The 19,399-nt window shown below is 39.2% G+C and overlaps 1 protein-coding gene across 1 annotated transcript in view; it reads left to right on the plus strand.

Moving 5' to 3' along the window:
* Nucleotides 1–19,155, plus strand: part of ADAMTS6 (ADAM metallopeptidase with thrombospondin type 1 motif 6) — a 284,847-nt gene extending 265,692 nt beyond the window's left edge. The window contains exons 24-25 of the mRNA XM_005694638.3: nt 2,368–2,524; nt 15,988–19,155. Of these exons, the coding sequence (XP_005694695.1) occupies nt 2,368–2,524; nt 15,988–16,097 (267 nt within the window). The 3' untranslated portion in view covers nt 16,098–19,155. The remainder of the gene's footprint in view (nt 1–2,367; nt 2,525–15,987) is intronic.

Below are 19,399 nucleotides of genomic sequence, written 5' to 3' on the forward strand. Positions count from 1 at the left end.
CTTCATTTTGGTGCAAGGGCTTCTCACTGCTGTGGCTTCTCTTGTTGCACAGCATAGGCTCCAGGCATGAAGGCTTCGGTAGTTGTAGCACTTGGGCTCAGTAGTTGTGGCACATGAGCTTAGTTGCTCTGCAGCTTGTGGGATCTTCCTGCACCAGGAATCGAACCCATGTCCTCTGTACTGGCAGGCAGAGTCCTATCCACTGTACTACCAGGGAAGTCCCTGTATTTTTATATTGATTGGATTCATTTATATTTTATCTTCCAATTCCTATTTTTTTCTTTCTCAGTTTTAAATTATGTTATCTTGCTGAAGGTCCCCTTTTAATCCTTTGAAAGCAAATTGATTTATTTGAATAGACAGCAAATTAAATATTGTTCTTTTGAAAGTTGAAAAGGAAACCCATTTAGGTTATATTAAAAAATAATGCTCCAGAAAGTAAGTTTCTAGTGAATCAATGCCCTTTTCCTGTGGTTTTACAATTAACCTTGTAGCTAGTTATTTTCTAATATCTGAGAGCCCAGGTAAATCATAGTGGCATATAACTACACCAGCATGATTTTGTCTGTGCTCTGGGCCTGCCATTACTTAGTAGGAATGGCATTTCATAGAATTACCAAAACTGTGGCCAAAATGCATTATCGCTAGAGTGTAGCTATATCTACAGACCTCTTTGGGGAGTGGGCAAAGATTTTCAGTCTCCGTTAAGGCAAATAAATATTCTTGGTCTATGCTCAGCCCTGTGGGGAAATAAAAGCGTACGACCATAAAATAATTAACATTTGCATTTGTCTAACAAGTAATTGTGTTCCCTGGTGGCTCAGAGGATAAAGCATCTGCCTGCCATGCGGGAGACCCAGGTTTGATCTCTGGGTTGGGAAGATCCCCTGGAGAAGGAAATGGCAACCCACTCCAGTATTCTTGCCTGGAGAATCCCATGGACAGAGAAGCCTGGCAGGCTACAGTCCACAGGGTCGCAAAGAGTCGATCATGAATGAGCGAGTTCACTTCACTTTTTTTAACAAGTAATTAATAATGTTCTTTCATATAATGATATTTAGTTTAATTTACAAAGTGCTCAAGTGGAATATGCATCACAAGCTTAAGTAAGAATCGAATGCAGTTAAGTGTTTATCTGTAGACATGTGATAGTTTCACAATTTATAATTGATATTCTGCTATTAAAGAATCAGTGCAGACATACTCTTTTGATTTTTATTTAAATTAGGTAGGAATCTCCTTTCTTATATATTCTTTGTTACAATGTACTGTTATATAAAGGTCATGTAGAAGTTTCTTCATGTTGATAATTTCACCAAATTTCCCTGTTCTTATTCTTTTAAATGTTGTCAAGTCCTTTTCTTCTCCTGTATACTTTCAATTCAGTTTCCTAAAATTGAAATTAATCAGTGAAAATACCTTTCAAAGATGCTTTATTACATCTTTATGGTGCATTTATTCATCATTCTGTATTTAGAAAGTTAAAAATAAAAGTATCTGTGAATATCCTGGCAAGTCCTATAAGTGCCTTGAGAGTTTTTGCAAATTAATCCAGCAGGGCCTTGGTCTATTTACCTTGTAAATATCACCATCACCCATCTTTCCACAAGTAGCTCCTCATCTCCTTGATCCCGAATCTTACCTTTGCATATTCTGAGTGGCAGCCCCTGAAAATAGACCACAGCTTCACTCTTCAGCCAGGATAGCTGATCAGGCCCAGAGAGCATTTCAGTTCTAAAGTAACTGAATCCCAGGTAGATGAAGAAGGAAAGGGAGACATGCTAACTGGCTACCTACAGACCTCTTCTCAGATTTGTCTCAGATCTGCATACTTTACAAAACTCAAGGTACTTATTTAATGTCTTTTTTTTTTTTTTTTCAAATTGGTCTCATCACCAGGGCCCACAATGGTCACTGCTGTTAGACTGAACTAATATTTTAATCAGATTCAGAGCACTCCAGTAGACCACCGAGTTGTCTTCCCACGAGTCTTTAATAAATAGGGAGCAATAGTGATGTCCCAGCCCTAGAATCTCTGCCTATTTTACTTCTTCACAGGTATTTTCTCATTATACTCTTGTTTAACTTCACTGGCACTGCTTGGCACCGTTGGAATCAGAGCCCAAGAAATCTCTGTCTGTTGTCTTCTGGAAACTATATTACTTCTATATTCTAGGGTAATGACACGATCCTTGAGTTTCTAAACCAATGCTGTAATAGAATGATTTAATCACATACCTCTCTAAGATTAACTACATATGAGCTTTAAAAGCTAATATATATAGTATTTGAAATGACATAGTATCTATTTTATCTCCTGAAAATTGTTGAGAACAGTATTTTGTCTCTCCTTGTCTTTTGCTTTAGTGTTCTGCTCAGTGTGGCCTTGGACAGCAAATGCGGACTGTGCAGTGTCTTTCCTACACTGGCCAGGCATCAAGTGACTGTCCAGAAACTAGTCGACCTCCATCAATGCAGCAGTGTGAAAGCAAATGTGACAGTACGCCCATTTCCAGTACTGAAGGTAAGTTCCCCAGTACCTCCAGTACAGGTGGTAAGGGGACTCTAATCTCTAGTGATTCAACTGTAGTGATTTACAGGGTTCAAAGAGCCCCGTAAAACCACTGTTGTAGTGTGTTTGCATACAGCATTTGTGAAAGCTACACATGTACTGGATATATAATCAGGAAACCTAAGTTGTTGTTGTTGTTTGTTTTTTCCAGACTCTTTCACTAACTATATGATCTTTTTAAGTCACTTAACATTTCTGGAGCTAAGTGTACTTATCTATACAATGAAAGACTGGAATGGAGATAATCTCTAAGGTTCTGTCCAACCTAGCATTTTATGTTTGACTTGTGCTAGAAAGATAGAGATGATTTCTAATGAACCAAGCTTGAAAGTAAAAACTTCTGTTTCTTTTTGGCTGTAACAGTGGATTTGTGCTATTGGAAAGGTTAAAATCCATGCTTGTTACAGATATAATGAAATCATATGTTTGGAACTTCTTAGGTTTCAAATACTAATTTTCTCATTGAAGAAAAATAAAAGAATGTTATTGTAAAGCTGCTTATATAGGAGGACAATGTCTTCAGACTGAAAATTTTCTGTTACATATGGGGAAGTCTCTGTATTAACAGCAGATACCCATCCAAATTCTGAATTTTCTTATATTGTATTTAAATGAATGTACTTTGTTTATTCAATCAAGCATCCATTTGAAATCTCCTGAATGCTACTATTTGCAAGGCACTATCACAGAAACTGGAGAGTACAGAGACAACTGTGGCATAGTCAGGAAGTTCATACTGCCTTCTCATATATAAATATCTGAAGCCATGAATTTTAATTATGTCAGAAACCCAGCTATAGGACTCTACTTAAAAAAGCAAAAAGATAAAGAGCTATGCTGACTATAATTTGTTAATATTTATCAAATGAAAATGAAATGGTAATTAATCTATTAAAAAGAGATTGTACCTTTTGATAAAATCTATCTAGTTTGAGGGACATTTTTTAATCTTATTTTTCAATATTTCCATGAGGACTTTCATTTTAGGAAGAGCAAGCATCTTGCATGACAAGATACAGAAAACTTGCATCTTTGCAAGTGGCCCATTTCTTCTATCTGAGCAGTATGAAAAGTGTGTTAGTCACTCAGTCATGTCCGACTCTGTGACCTCATGGACTGTAGCCCTCCAGGCTCCTCTGTCCATGGAATTATCTAGGCAAGGATACCAGAGTGGGGTGCCATTTCCTTCTCTAGGGGATCTTCCCAACCCAGGGATCAAACCCGGGTCTTCTGCATTGCAGGCAGACTCTTTACCATCTGAGCTACTAAGAACCTCCCTAGTGGCTCGATACAGTATACTTACTATATAGTTTACTGTTGCAAAGAAGTATAGCTTTACCCTACATTAATTAAAAATTACAATTTTAATTTGCAGAATCTCTGGCTGTAATGCCATCTCCTTTTTTCCCTTTGGTAAGGGATAGTCTATAAATCTAGCTTTCCTTCTCTTGAGAAGGGCTCAAAAATCTATGACAAACAGAAGTACTTTTCATAGCAAAACTGTTTACCTTAAATGATATGAAATTTAAAGATTTCTTTAAGCCTTGCAGCAAACAAATCTTCATCTATTGTAAATTATTGGCAATCAGTCAGTTCATTTGGGTTTGGGTGTCTGTTTTTCAGAGTTGCAAGATAAAATATTAAGGTAGAAGAGAGGATATAACTATCATAGTAAAGTATGTTGGGTATTATGTTAGGCCCTTTATATTTATTATCCATTATATATATCTCATGTATATAAATATCTATATGTATTATATAATCATGATATCAACCTTTTGAGAGTTGGTATTACTGATGAGGAAACTAACACACACAGAGAGTGACTTACCCACATTACAAAAGTAGGATGTAGAAGAACCAGGATTTGAACAAAGATTTGGAAGAGCCCTGGGGTATATCATTTTCAACTGCATTTATATGCTGTTTGTAATTTACTCTTAAAATCAAGAATTTTAACATGAAAACAGAGCTTCTGATTATGAAGTACAGAGACTTCTGGCATGACTGTCAAAGGATTAAGGCTTAATAATTGTTGAAAGACCTGGCTTTTTGACATGCCCACAATAATGTATGTTGAAGTTATATTTATAACTTTATTTTAGGCCATTTTAGTAATTTCTCCAAACAGTTCTCTAAGGTGGATAATTATCATACATGAACTTTGCAGCTGGAGATGTAAGGCTGTTTTTATAGTGAGTGGAATATCTTTTGCAACTGTACTTATTTCTGCCTTAAAAAGATTCTCTTAAAATGGATAGATTTAATCTGATATTTCTTGGATTATTTGGAAAAATACTTCATAGTTATTTCTGTCTGGCCAAATCACCTTTTGATCACCATAATCTGAAGTATGCAGTTAGGACAATATTTTTAGCTTTCTCAGTAAAGGAGGAAACTTTTAGGAAATTATTAATCCTGCAAAGTATGACCAATTTTAGAATTGTTACTCCTTAAAGCTGTTGACTCATTTAAGACAGGATAAAATTAGAATTAAAGTAGAAATAATATAGCTGTTGTAACTTGTTTTGTGTTCTCCTTAGCTTCCCAATAGCATAATTTGAGTATATTAAAATGTCTGAAACTATCTGTTCATTCCATGAGAAGCTACTTATTGAATGCTTGCTGTGGCCAGCCTCTGCCATTTATTATGGAAATTCAAATACTCTTGTAAGTTCATAGTCTTACAGGGAAGATACTTCTTTAAAAAAACAAAAAGCAAGATGGAATGTGTTATGTGGAGCCATTTACACAAATGCTAAGAGTGCTCACATAAGTGACTAAAAACTTTAATGTTTGGATCAAGGCAAGCTTCATAGACTAAGTGGTCTGTGAGCCAGTTGTAGTTGGAAAAATACAGATGAAACAGTTGATTTAAGTCATAACTTGTCATCCATAGAGATATGAAATGGGCAGATAATATGGATTTCAAAAGAGAAAAGGCTCTTACATGAAAGTAATATGAGTGTGACCTGATAGTTTCTGGAAATCAGATCAAGGAGAGAGGAAGTAGCTCTTACAAAGGGGAAACTGGGAGGAAGGTCCGGTTGTGGGGGAAGGTTAACCAGATCAAGTTCTGGTTAACGCAGGAGGTAAAAGAGGATGCTTTTTTCTACCAGAGTCAGGTTCCCTTGTTTCTTGGAAAAGGGGTTACTTTGGAAGGAATGATGCTAAAGCTGAAACTCCAGTACTTTGGCCACCTCATGCGAAGAGTTGACTCACTGGAAAAGACTCTGATGCTGGGAGGGCTTGGGGGCAGGAGGAGAAGGGGACGACAGAGGATGAGATGGCTGGATGGCATCACTGACTTGATGGACGTGAGTCTGAGTGAATCCAGGAGTTGGTGATGGACAGGGAGGCCTGGCGTGCTGCGATTCATGGGGTCACAAAGAGTCGGACACGACTCAGCAACTGAACCAAACTGAACTGAGAAGCTAGTTCATTTCTACTCTAAGCAAGACAGAGTAGGACTGAGGAAGATCTCTTGGGAACTAAAAGACCATCTTTCAGTGGAATCTCTATGGATAACATGAACCACTGATAGAATCTTGATTATTATTTCAACTACTGAAGTTTAGGAGATGGTTCTCCTCCTGGTATCTTATTTTAAAATAATAAAAACTTTCAAACATACAGCAAAGTTGAAAGAAGTTTATAATGAATATCCACCATCTAGATTCTACCATTAACATTTTACTGAACTTGCCTTGTCACATAGAAATCTTATCTGTCCATTTGTCAAGTGATGGTGTTTAAATAATGTGCTTTCCAGGCATCCAACCAATAAATTCATTTAATTTGCAAACATGCCTACCATGTGCCAGCCACTGAGACTACAAAAGATTCCTATCCTCAAAGGAAGCACAGTTTAGTAGGGGTGACAGCATGCAAACAAATAGTTTTTACCATATGGCCAGTACTGTAATAGGGGTAGACAGAAGCTCCCATGAGTACACAGAGGAAGGAGTATCAGCAGAAGCATCACTGGGCAAGGCACTGGAAGGTGGAATAGTTGGCCGAGAAGATATTGAGATGCTGGGCATTCCTGGCAGAAGGTGAGTGTATGCAGTCACAGAGCTGTAGAGTCAAACATAATTGAGTATGGCTGCAGAGGGAGGCAGATGAGCAAGCAGTGGAAATGAGGCTGCAAAGAAAGAGACAGGGACTTGGTTTGGGGGGTTCCTGGATGCAGTGGAAGGAAGGTAAGACTCTATCTACCAGTTCTGGGAACAAGTGAAGGAAATTGGGGAGTGACATACTTAGGCTGGCAAGTGTGTAAAGGGGCAGAGGGAAGATAGCCGTGTGTGGGAGAAGAGTTACCAAGTTGTGCTAAGAGCTCAGGCTAGAGATGATGAAGGCTTGAACTCAAACAGATATGGTAAGGATCAAAAAGAGGGCAATGGTGACATTCTAGAAGGCTGGAATGGTGAGGGAGATGGGAGGGAGGTTCAGGAGGGATGGGACATGTGTGTACCTATGGCTGATTCTTGATGTATGACAGAAAACCACAAAATTCTGTAAAGCAATTATCCTTCAAGTAAAGTAGCAAAAAAAGAGGGTAATGAATTAAAAAAAAAAAAGAGAGAGAGAGACAAAATAGAAAGGAGAAGAAAAAGACCTTGATGAACCATTGGACATAGGAATGAGAATATGTTGTGGAAGTATTACATATGACTCTCAAGTGTCAGATTTAGGGAACTAGATACTATTAATCATGATAAGGAATTTAGGCCTCTGTATGGAAATTAAGCACATTAGTCCCCCAAAGCCATAATAAAATAATGGAATTTGAATAAAGTTTTAAAAAATAAAAATAAACAATGGAGAGATTGAAGAAATGGAGGAAGGTTAAGGCACCAAAGGATAGTAAGAGAAAGAGAATCAGAAGTGGAGCATCAAAAAATTTAAAGTAAATGGTGAGAGGGAGCTAGGAAGGAGAAGGAAGATACAATTTACCACATTTAACATCTGCTTTAGCTTTTTATTCCTAAAAACCTTCAGCTAAGAGTAAAGGCATTATAGGCCTGATTTTGACAGACTGCCACTGATGAGGGTAACACTACATTGCTGCTAAGAGTGAATTATAGACACACTGGGTATCACTGCATTTGAAATACTACTCAGAGTACTTTTTTAAACTGCATCTGGCAGCTGAGACTAGCCTACTCAAGCTCACCTGAAATTCTATCCCAAATGCCATTTTATTCACCTTTATGCAGTTTCAGATTCCCTTGTAGTTTACATGGTGAGTCTTTCCAGCTTCTCAATTGCACAAAGCACTCTGTCATCTAGTATATATTGCTGCCAGGTAATGATTCATGGTGTGGAAAGGTGAGCAGGAAAGGTGTGGTTAGTGTACATTGGTTTACCAGACCAGGCTGTCTAACGGTGCCTTTGGCGGGTCTCAGTCTCCCTTAAGTAAATGACTCTGAGCTGCCTAAGCAGCTCCAGCAATCTCCTGAGATCCATGGAACAAAACAGCTACTGAATTTGGGTTTTAAGGTGGCATCTGATATATTAAAATCAATGAAAGGAATGAATGGTGAAGGTCATTTGGGCTTTGAGTTCACGCAGGTGAGGAAGACCAGACGGTTCTGTTGCCATTTTAAAGAGCTCATAATCCACCATAACATTCAGGGTCACATTCCTGCTGTCTAGTTTGGAGGGAACCCTGGATTTGTATTGGATCAAAGCACCTCAAGTTGACTGTGGGTGGCATCCAGAGAATAAGACTCGGTAAGAAGAAACCAAGAAATAAAGAGAGAAAGAAATGGCTTAGTCCATGGTAAGGTGGACTCAAAATGAAGTCCCATAGTTGATATTACCTTGCTTTACTAGTAAAAGTCAGTGGACTGTTCCCACTGCAATGAATGCTATCAAATTCCCAAGTAAAACATGTTATTGCATCCTTTTCCAGTTGAATATGTAAAATACCAAGGACTCAAATATAGTTTCGTCAGGAAAAGTATTCTGATTTCACATCCCCTACTCCTAACTCCTTCACCATACATGTACATGCATAGCCTTTGCCTTTCTCTTCTCACCAGGCTCTGCATCTCCATGGGCTCTTTGACAAAAGTACAGCTGGTTTTACTTTTGTAATCCAAAGGATAGACCCTTAGATGAGAATCATAGCTCTGCTTATTGTGTTCTCCCTCTGAATTTCATAAAGAACTTATAGGCACAGAGAACATGCATTCTCCAGAGAAAAGTCCTGAATGGTCCAACTTGGTCATGGAAGGATATGTCATATGTATCCCAACTCCTCCATTAATAGAATTTAAGCCTGATTTAGGCAGGCTTGGCAGTGTTTTATGAAATAAATAGAGGAACACTGCATTTCAGGAGTTGCTCTTATACTCCTTGGGTTAAGTCAAGCCATCAAAGTCATAATGAATCTCAATCCTTTTGCATCCTAAATTCATAAGCTTATGTTCAGTGTGACTATAAAATCATATCTTTTAGGTCAGAGTTTTGAAAGATTAATGTAAAGTACCTGGGGAAAAACTATTGGCACATCAATGATAAGTAAATTCATGTGTTGCCTATGAAACAGGTTGTCTAATTTTATTGTTCAACTCTACCAGAACCCAGATTACCAGTGAGACCCACTCCAGCATACCTGGCATGTTACTTAAGATTCTAATAGTGGGTCTAATTCATATCATGAGGCCTAGAAGCTGGCTTTCAGCCCTTGGTATATCCCGAAGTCTCTCTGAGAAGAATTTAGAAATAGTCCATAAATTGTCCCTCCAGAAATCTCTCACCGTGGGTAAAGTGAAACTTTATTTTTGGGCAGGGAGGTGAGAGGAGATGTAAAAAAAGGAGAGACTAGTTAGGTTCACAAAATATGTCCCAGAAACCACACTAAAAGGACCTCTCACCCTTCTAATAGCCTCAGAAGAAAAAAGATAGAAGAGTGTCTTCTCATTCTCCTCCCCAGAGAGTGCTTAGCTGGTACATGAAGATAGTAGAAGAAAAATATCAGACTCTGTCATCTTAAAATCTTTGACCTGCTAGCTCAGATTCACTGCTTTAAAAGCAGTAGATAAAAGTGTATCTGCATGAAGAAAACATGATAGTAAAGACCAGACTTTCGAAGTAGATCAACTACAAAGAGATTATATTACAAAAAGATTCTACCTAAAAAAAAGGATTCCTTTCAGTAGCTTTCCTAGTATAATTGTTTATGTGCAGATTATGTATTACTTGGGTATAGAAAAACCAATTTTTAGATATTTTAGATATTAGCTAGAAATCAATGCCAAATGAGGATCATTCAGAAATCCAGTCAAAACATATTTGTCATTGTTTATTTAAAAATATTTACCCCTTCTCTTGGATGGCAGAGCAGACCTCCTAATAATGATGTCCCCAAAGATTGACTTATCAGGGTTATCAGCCAAGAATAAGTACTGACAGGCAGAAACTCTTTTGCATTAAGATGAGAAGAATGCTGCCAAATAGAGTGGTTTTGGAATCAGACAAACCTGAGTTCTGGTCCCACTGCTTAGACCAACCAGCTGTGTGACACAGAATGAGTTTTGTATGTAGCCTTTTTGAGCCTCAGATTTTCCATCTGTGTAAAGTTGACAGTTTATTTACTTAAAATGATTGTTGTTTAGTCGCTAAGTCATGTCTGACCCTTTTGCGACCCCACGGACTCTAGTCCACCAAGCTCTTCTGTACATGGGATTTGCCAGGCAAGAATACTGGAGTGGATTACCATTTCTTTCTCCAGGGGATCTTCCCGACCCAGGGATCGAACCCACATCTCCTGCATTGGCAAGTGGATTCTTTACCACTGACCCATCAGGGATGCTCACTTAAAATGATTAAATATATATAAATATGTAAAACTGCCTAAGTCAATACCTGGCATAAAGGAAGCACTTGATAAATTATTTTTAGTGTTATCATTACTAGATTAATCTCTCATAGACTTAAAAGACAAAGAATGAAAGACTGGTCATTGGTTGATCTTCTTTGATGAGCAGGTTTTCACCTCTCTGAAGACCAGTTCTTCCAGTGTAGGTAGTCCCTAGGCATCACTATGAAAAAGCTAGTGGAGGTGATGGGATTCCAGCTGGGCTATGTCAACTGCTAAAAGATGATGCTGTGAAAGTGCTGCACTCAATATGCCAGCAAATTTGGAAAACTCAGCAATGGCCACAGGACTGGAAAAGGTCAGTTTTCATTCCAATCCCAAAGAAAGGCAATGCCAAAGAATATTCAAACTACTGCACAATTACACTCATCTCGTGCGCTAGCAAAGTAATGCTCAAAATTCTCCAAGCCAGGCTTCAACAGTATGTGAACTGAGAACTTCCAGATGTCCAAGTTGGATTTAGAAAAGGCAGAGGAACCAGAAATCAAATTGCCAACATCTGTTGGATCATAGAAAAAGCAAAAAAATTCCAGAAAAAACATCTACTTCTGCTTTATTGACTACACCAAAGCCTTTGACTGTGTGGATCACAATAAACTGTGGAAAATTCTTCAAGAGATGGAAATACCAGACCACCTTATCTGCCTCCTTAGAAATCTGTATGCAGGTCAAGAAGCAACAGTTAGAACCAGACATGGAACAACAGACTGGTTCCAAATTGAGAAAGGAGAATGTCAAGGCTGTATATTGTCACCCTGCTTATTTAACTTATATGAAGAGTACATCATGCAAAATGCCAGGCTGGATGAAGCACAAGCTGGAATCAAGATTGCTGGGAGAAATATCAATAACTCAGATATGCAGATGACACCACCCTTATGGCAGAAAGTGAAGAGGAACTAAAGAGCCTCTTGATGAAAGTGAAAGAGGAAAGTGAAAAAGCTGGCTTAAAACTCAACATTCAAAAAATGAAGATCATCACATCTCATCCCATCACTTCATGGCAAACAGATGGGGAAACAGTGCAAACAGTGACAGACTTTATTTTCTTGGGCTGCTCCTTGAAGAAAAGCTATAACAAGCCTAGACAGAATATTAAAAAGCGTAGACATTACTTTGCTGACAAAGGTCCATCTAGTCAAAGCCATAGTTTTTCCAGTAGTCATGTATGAATGTGAGAGCTGGACCATACAGAAAGCTGAGTGCCAAAGAATTGATGCTTTTGAACTGTGGTGTTGGAGAAGCCTCTTGAGAGTCCCTTGGACTGCAAGGAGCTCCAAACAGTCAATCTTAAAGGAAATCAGTCCTAAATATTTATTGGAAGGACTGATGCTGAAGCTGAAGCTCCAATACTTAGGCCACTTGATGTGAAGAACTGACTCATTGGAAAAGACCCTGATGCTGGGAAAGTTTGAAGGCAGGAGGAGAAGGGGATGATAGAGGATGAGACAGTTGGATGGCATCACCGACTCAATGGACAAGAGTTTGAGCAAACTCTGAGAGTTGGTGATAGACAGGGGAGCATGGTGTACTGCAGTCCATGGGGGTCACAAAGAGTTGGACACAACTGAGCAACTGAACTGAACTGAAGCAATCCCTAGAAGGTAAAACCATAACATAGGAATGGAATCTCCCTCAGGGCCCCTTCTTCATGGGAGCCCCCTGCACTCCATCAATATTGACTGGCCTTCCATAGCCCAAGAATCACCATTTTATATCTCATCAAGGCCCATTATCTGCTTGGCAGTCTTCAACCCTGGTACTTACCCCAGATCTCTCCTCACCTCATCATAATTTACCTGCTCTCTCTTAAAATCTTATTGTTAATTTACTTATGTATGCCAGTGAAGAGCCTATATATTTTTGACAGGAATCCCAGAGAAACAATACAGGATGGTTGTTCCCAAATGTGTTATTGGTAGCAGTAATGAGAGCTGATAAACTGAGTGCTCGCTCTTGTGCCAAGTCACACATGTGCTGTAGATGTTACCTCGTATAAACTTCACAACATCCTGTGAGCTTCATTTCTAAACCTGAGTTTAGAGAGATGAAGTCACTTGGCCAAGGACAAACAAATACTGGGAAGAGGCAGTGCCAGAATTCACCCCTGGATCTGCCACTGTCACCAGTGATACTCTCAGATCCTGGAATGTCCCTGCCTCCCTAAGCTTGATCCTGCTCCTAGGACCCAAATGAATTCCTGCTTTCAATTAAGTTACTTGGAATCAAGTTATTGAGAACTAACTTAGAAGAGGTGTTGGAAAGTTCACAGGGAGACACCCTGGCAGTGGGCCTCAGGCTGCCCCTAGACTAGACACTGCTCTGGCCTAAGGGCTGTGCTGGGACCTTTGTGTGTGAAGGGGGCTTCTCATTTCTAGCCCCTACCTAAGGAGCTGAATCCTGAACATTTTATTTGTAATGGCCTGAATGGGTGGCTGGAGGGGTGGTTGGAGGAAGAAACAATTTATGAATATTTTGTTTTATTCATTATCTTCTATTGAATCAAATTCTAAAGTCTAAATCTAAAAGAAAAATCTGTAAATTTTCTTGTATTTTGCTCATCTCAGAATTTTCCTGGTTCAGAAACTCTTCAACAATGGAGTAATGAACCTCCCAATAAAGGTACACCTCAGGAAATATTATTCTTTGTCTTCAAACTGACTTGTGTCTGTAGGACAGCATTTTCTAAGTAGTAATCTAAGTATCGCATCCTTGTTGAGAAATTCAGAGCACAACGTACTTGTCATCAGGTGGTAAAAGGTGATGATAACTAACAGTAGTAATAGTAATTCAGTATTTTACACTTACTGAGAGCCAATAACCATTCTATGCACTGTGCTAGGCAAAAATCATTGGCAACACATGCTACATGTGGGAGTGGGAACAGTCATCTTTCCTATTCACAGGTGAGGATGCTTAACCTCTTAGGCACAGAGAGGTTAGGAAATTTGTTCTGAGTCATAAAGTTTGTAAATAGAAAGCTGGTCTTAAATCCAAGTAGTCTGGCTACTAATTTTATTTCCTTGTACTGATAAAAGAGCCAGTCCTCCTCTATCCATTTATCAACTAAATCATTTTTATATTTTGGCAAAGAAGATGAAAGCCAAAGTTTATTTGGAACCTAAAGCAGTCACACCAAAACCCTGTTATAGTGCGTGAGAGTGATGGTCTCCACTGGAGGGCTTCCCCATTAGGATGGTGTTTTGAAATTAAAGATGAGTGATATTGTATCAGCTTTCCTCATCCTTTCAGTTTAGTTCAGTTGCTCTTTGTGACTCTTTGCAACCCCATGGACTGCAGCATGCCAGTCCTCCCTGTCCATCCCCAACGCTTGGAGTTTACTCAAACTCACGTCCATTGAGTCAGTGATGCCATCCAATCATCTCATCCTCTGTCGTCCCGTTCTCCTACCGCCTTCAATCTTTCCCAGCATCAGGGTCTTTTCCAGTGAGTCAGCTCTTTGCATCAGGTGGCCAATGTATTGGATTTTCAGCTTCAGCATCAGTCCTTCCAATGAATATTCAGGATTGATTTCCTTTAGGATGGACTGGTTGGATCTCCTTTCAGTCCAAGGGACTCTCAAGAGGCTTCTCCAACACCATAGTTCAAAAGCATCAATTCTTAGGCACTCAGCTTTCTTTACAGTCCAACTCTCACATTCATACATGACTACTGGAAAAACCATAGCCTTGACTAGAGGGACCTTTGTTGGCAAAGTAATGTCTCTGCCTTTTAATATGCTGTCTAGGTTGCCTCATCCTGTATGCTTAGCTTTTCTCATCATTTTAATAACTTCACTATCCTGATAATATATTCCTCTAGGTAACGCTGATACAACCTTTTTTGTACAACACAAAACAAAAATATTCTTTTTTATGACAAATATACAACACAAAAATATCCTTAGCCTAAACTTTTTGGGTTACTTTTCACTGATCATGACAGAGAAGAAAAAGCATAACAAGTGACCTCCAAATTAAAATATATGGAGATACTTTCACCTCAAATTCAAACTTGATTCACCAAATATCTAATTTTTTCACTGCAAAGTTTAAAGAAATTTTTAATGTCTCTCCTGTCTTTTTTCAGCAAAAACTTAAAATTTATTGAGAATCTTAGTATAGAAAGTTTCTATTCAAATTTCTAACAATTATTCTCTTTGAAAATCAGAACTCAAGGGATTTCTATGGTGGCAGAGCTTATACTTTCAGAAGATTAAAGGCTACAGTTTAAAATGTTAAGTCTTTCACTGAAAAAGCCTTGAAAGTGAGATCAATAAAATTGTTACCTTACTTTTTAATAATAATGACTAGAAAATTTTCCATTTCTTTGCATTTAATTTACCATGTTTATCATATGGCTTATGTACCATGCATATGATCTCTTGAACCTTAGTGGATTTATGAAGCCAAAGGAAAAAACAGGCAAATAAAGAAACAACTTTGTTCTGTTGCACTGAACATTTCCCAGTGTTCTGCCTGATTCTAATTATCTTAAACAATTTACCCAGGATGCTTCAGTATAACCACCTGGAAAAATGAGGGTGGAACGTTGATTCTGGGAGGCATATGGAAATTTAATTACTAGATTTACAAAGTATTTTAAAACCCCCAGATAAAATTGACCAGAGAACTGGAGAAGAATATCTTCATTAGCAGTAGTGGGGTTATATGGAATGGTGGAGGTTTCTGAGACTCAAAAGCCTGTGTCTATTTTTCTACACTGGCCCCTCGGCCCCATCTTCTACAACCAGCCTCAAGGGGAAGTGGAGAAAGAATCATTTATTCACCTTCTGGCTGCAAGAACTGCAGATTTCAACTATGGCAGTTCTAGCACTGAGGAGAAAACACACATAGGAAAAAAGAAGGCCATGTCTCACTTCCAAATTAAAAAAAGACATTTCTACATGTTTCCATAACCCACAGACTGCTGCCATTTGAGGCCAACCCCCTCCAAGTTTTCCTCTTTGTCTAGTGTAGTTGCTAAATCTAGGCCACTGTCAGCAGTCCTTTTCATTCACCCAGGCCCATCCCCACACCCCACAGATGCAGAGATTCTCTGGAGACATGTGTACTCTGGTATCAAACAATGCAACTCATGTTTGATTTTGGATAACCTTGCACTGCTGAATAAAATAACCCTTGAGAAAGAAGCAATAAAAGCACTGTAAGAAAAATGACTCATGTTTCCAAGCTGTCTAAAGTGATCACTTATCCCAACAAATGGTAATTCTTTCAAGACACAGTGGGCATGCACCATACTTATAAAAGTCTGGGAGAAAAGCCTTGCAAATCATTTTTTTTTTAATTCGTGTTAAAATGTATCAAAAGAATATTTCTGGTAGGGTGTACCAGACAGGGTATGCTTGAAAACAAAAACCACATGGATGTGAAAGCCAAGGTGCATTGGCCCAGGGAGGCAGCGGGGTGGGGTGGGGGTGGGGTCTCTGCCGAACATCCAAGCTTATTGTTTATGTACTTGTTTATGTGCCTCTAATTGTTTTCCCTTTTCTTCCCCCACTGGTTAGAGTGCAAAGATGTGAACAAAGTGGCTTATTGCCCACTGGTGCTGAAGTTCAAGTTCTGTAGTCGAGCATACTTCAGACAGATGTGTTGTAAGACCTGCCAAGGACACTGACCCACGGAAAGCCAGAGAGAGCGCCTTGTCATTTCATCGTGGAAATGTATCCATCACAGAGAGCCACCCAGAGGAAGAGGATTGATGTCCTTGCAAATGCATTACCCTGTGGAAAACGTAACCACTGGTCAGCCCTAGCTGACAGGATTTCAATATTATTTTAACTTCTGTGAAGTGGGATTTATTGATCCAAAGTGCTGGACACGGTAGTAGGAGGGAATGCCAGATTGGAGAGATCCAAACAACGCAGGGAGACTTGCTTACTGTGGAACCTTTGTGTTCTTTTGAGTAAATCCAATAGCCTGTTTACCTCCTTGGACCATTAAGATAATTTTTATTATGGACTTAGCAATGACACTGAATCCATTTGTGTTTAAAACTGTTTAAAATGTAGCTGTTTTGGTCAACTATGGAAGTAAAGAAGATTCAGAAATCTTAAGTCATAGCTTAAAAATATTTACTATACTTTATCTCACTACAACAGCACCACAATTTAAATTCTAAAATGGGCTTTGAACTGTAATTTAAGGAGCAATTATAAATCAGAAGTAATGAAAGTTTGTATTATTTTTCTTCATTCCACTTAATTTCCTTAGGAATAATCCCCCTGTTCTGAACACTGCTGTGAGCCATATATAAACTATATTAAACTGAACAACAATGAAGGACTTAGTTTAAAGCAGTGCATCAGTTACTGCAGCTGTGCAAGTCTATAAATTCACTGCTAAAAGACTGTGGCCAACTTGCCATTGTGCAAGTGAAGCTGAGATTTCCATTAAAACTTTAAGAGAAAAACATTTCAATTTCATGCAGAAGCAGACCTGGGGTATGGTAGAGACTGAAGTACCAGGCCTTTTGCTGCCAGCACACAGGCTGCCTCAGTTCTTATTTGAATCACCCCAACTCACTCATGTTTACATCCTCTCCAGCCACAGACCGGCTTCTGCCCTGTTGGATCGTTGCATATGCATGCTGAGCTTGCTGAGATGATACCATGCAAAAGACAGACTGGCTCGGTGACAACCAGGCAGACCCTTTTGCTGACAATTACGATGGGTTCCAGATGTCCCTTCTTTGATATGGCAGAAGGGCATTTATTTATATAAAAGCAAGTGTGTGTGTGTGTATGTCTGTGTGTGTGTGTGTGCAGGCGCTTTTGAGTGTGTGGGTAGATGAGTGTGCTTGCACATAGATGTGCTATTTCTGTGAGTTCTAAGGTAGGCAAGGGACAATAACCAAAGAAGAAAAACTCATGAAGACCAGAGATCATAAAGCATCATTTAAATAGTCACCTAACCAAGGATTTTGTATTTTTTATGGATACTCTGAATGGCAATTAAATGTGAAATCAAATTTCTTGGGTAGCTCAAATTCTAGAATCAAATCCACCTTAATTAAATTGACTAGCTCACATTTTCCCTGTCCACAAGTTTCACATCATGCTCATCAAAAAGATTTGACAGTGAGATTTTTTAAGAAGAGAAACAAAAAGAGGGTACTTGCTTATATGAATATGTTGTACTTGAACACTTGCAGCAGGATCTTGACGAATGTGTTTTGTGTCCAAAACACGAGTGCACCATGCGACACCAACACCTCAAACTCAAACCAAATGGCTACTTTGCAAGATACTACTTGCAGTTAAAGAGTGTGTTTGACTTCAATCATCACTGTGCTCTGAAACAACCTCTCAGGTGTATCACATACACCATGACCTAAGAGTGGTTGATTAGGTTTTTCAGAAAGGAAGAGAAACTCATATTCTTCAAAAACCAAACTAGATGTCAGGTTTGCTGTGGACAGTCAGCCTGGGATGTTTGTTGCTCTGCATGCTCAGTCATGGTTATCTGTCTCCTCGCCTGCTTTCTCTCTCAACACCACAGCTCACATCCCCGAGTTTCCAGAGAGAGCTATTGACAGTGGGCGAAAGTGGCCAGCGTGTCTATCTCTGCTGCCTTGGAAGACAGCCCAAGTGCCACCTCGGCCATTCAGTGAAGGGCAGGCAGCCCACAAGCACTGACTTCCTTTGGGCCCTTGCAAAGAGCAACTCGGTGCTAACGTGCCTGGTGAAATAAAATAAACCAACAAAGGATAGGTGGTTTCTGTGGCACCTTTTAGACATAGGTTTGCTGTCAGGATCTGCTTTTTTTCCAACATAAATACCAGCTTATGTTTTTATTTTAAGAATATTTTATATGTTTTTATTTTAAGAATAGAGGCTCCTTTCCCCCTCACCCAGGAACTAACATTGTGAGGGCTGTAACCCTGAGCCCCGTGCAGCACCCCAACTGGTGCTAGAAAGGAGGGTAGCCATGTCCCTCTGGGGGGTGTGCAGCGGCAAGGCCAGGGGGCAGAGAGCACCTGGAAACAGCATCAGATTACTTTCTGGAAAGATCCAAACACAGAGCATATACAACAGAACTAAACTTTCAATTGGCCTCGAATTTATACCTGACTGAGAAAGTCTTATTCCATATTACATCGCAACATTGCTGCTGCTCTCTCATCCATCACATAGCTGCATGATGCCCTATTCCTAAATATTAACAATAGGATTGTCTGTGGAGGCTGAGCCACCCTGCCAGGCCCTCCAAAAGGAGTGAGCTATGTAGGCTACTCAGAGAAGCCTAAGGAAACTGGTACCCCATGACTGAGAGAAGTATCTGCCACTGCATAGAGACCCACCAAAAAAGGCAAGGTAAGCGTAGCCAACTGACTCCCTGAACAGTCCATTTCATTAGGAATTTTATTATTTGAGTGAATGTCACATAGGTATCCTTAATAATACAGAATGAAATTACCTTTGTATTATTGTGATTAGTTGTTGCTTATTTTATATTCAGTATTAATGTGGTACACTGTTACTTTTTTTTTTTTTTTTGCTTTGTAAATTATATTCTAATTTATTGCCATGTTTCCTAACACTTGTTCTACATTCAGTCTCCTGCTTGTAATGAAAATGAAAAAGTCATTGTAACACTTGATGGAGTGAAATTCCACACCAGGCACAGATTTTTTTAACATAGATAATTTAGTAAAAATAAAAATTCAGCTTGTAAGAATGATTCAGATGAAAGTTGTCTATTCCCTGAAAAGCTGGTGTTAAAATCACGGTAGGAGAACTCTCTCCCTTGCAATACCATACTGCAGTGAAAGTGAAATGAAGTGTTAGTCACGTCTGACTCTTTGCAACCTTATGGACCGGAGCCTGCCAGGCTCCTCTGTCCATGGGATTCTCCAGGTGAGAATACTGGAGTGGGTAGCCGTTCCCTTCTGCAGGGGATCTTCCCAACCTAGGAATC

The sequence above is a fragment of the Capra hircus genome, chromosome 20, assembly GCF_001704415.2.
Source record: "Capra hircus breed San Clemente chromosome 20, ASM170441v1, whole genome shotgun sequence".
Taxonomy (NCBI): Eukaryota; Metazoa; Chordata; class Mammalia; order Artiodactyla; family Bovidae; genus Capra; species Capra hircus.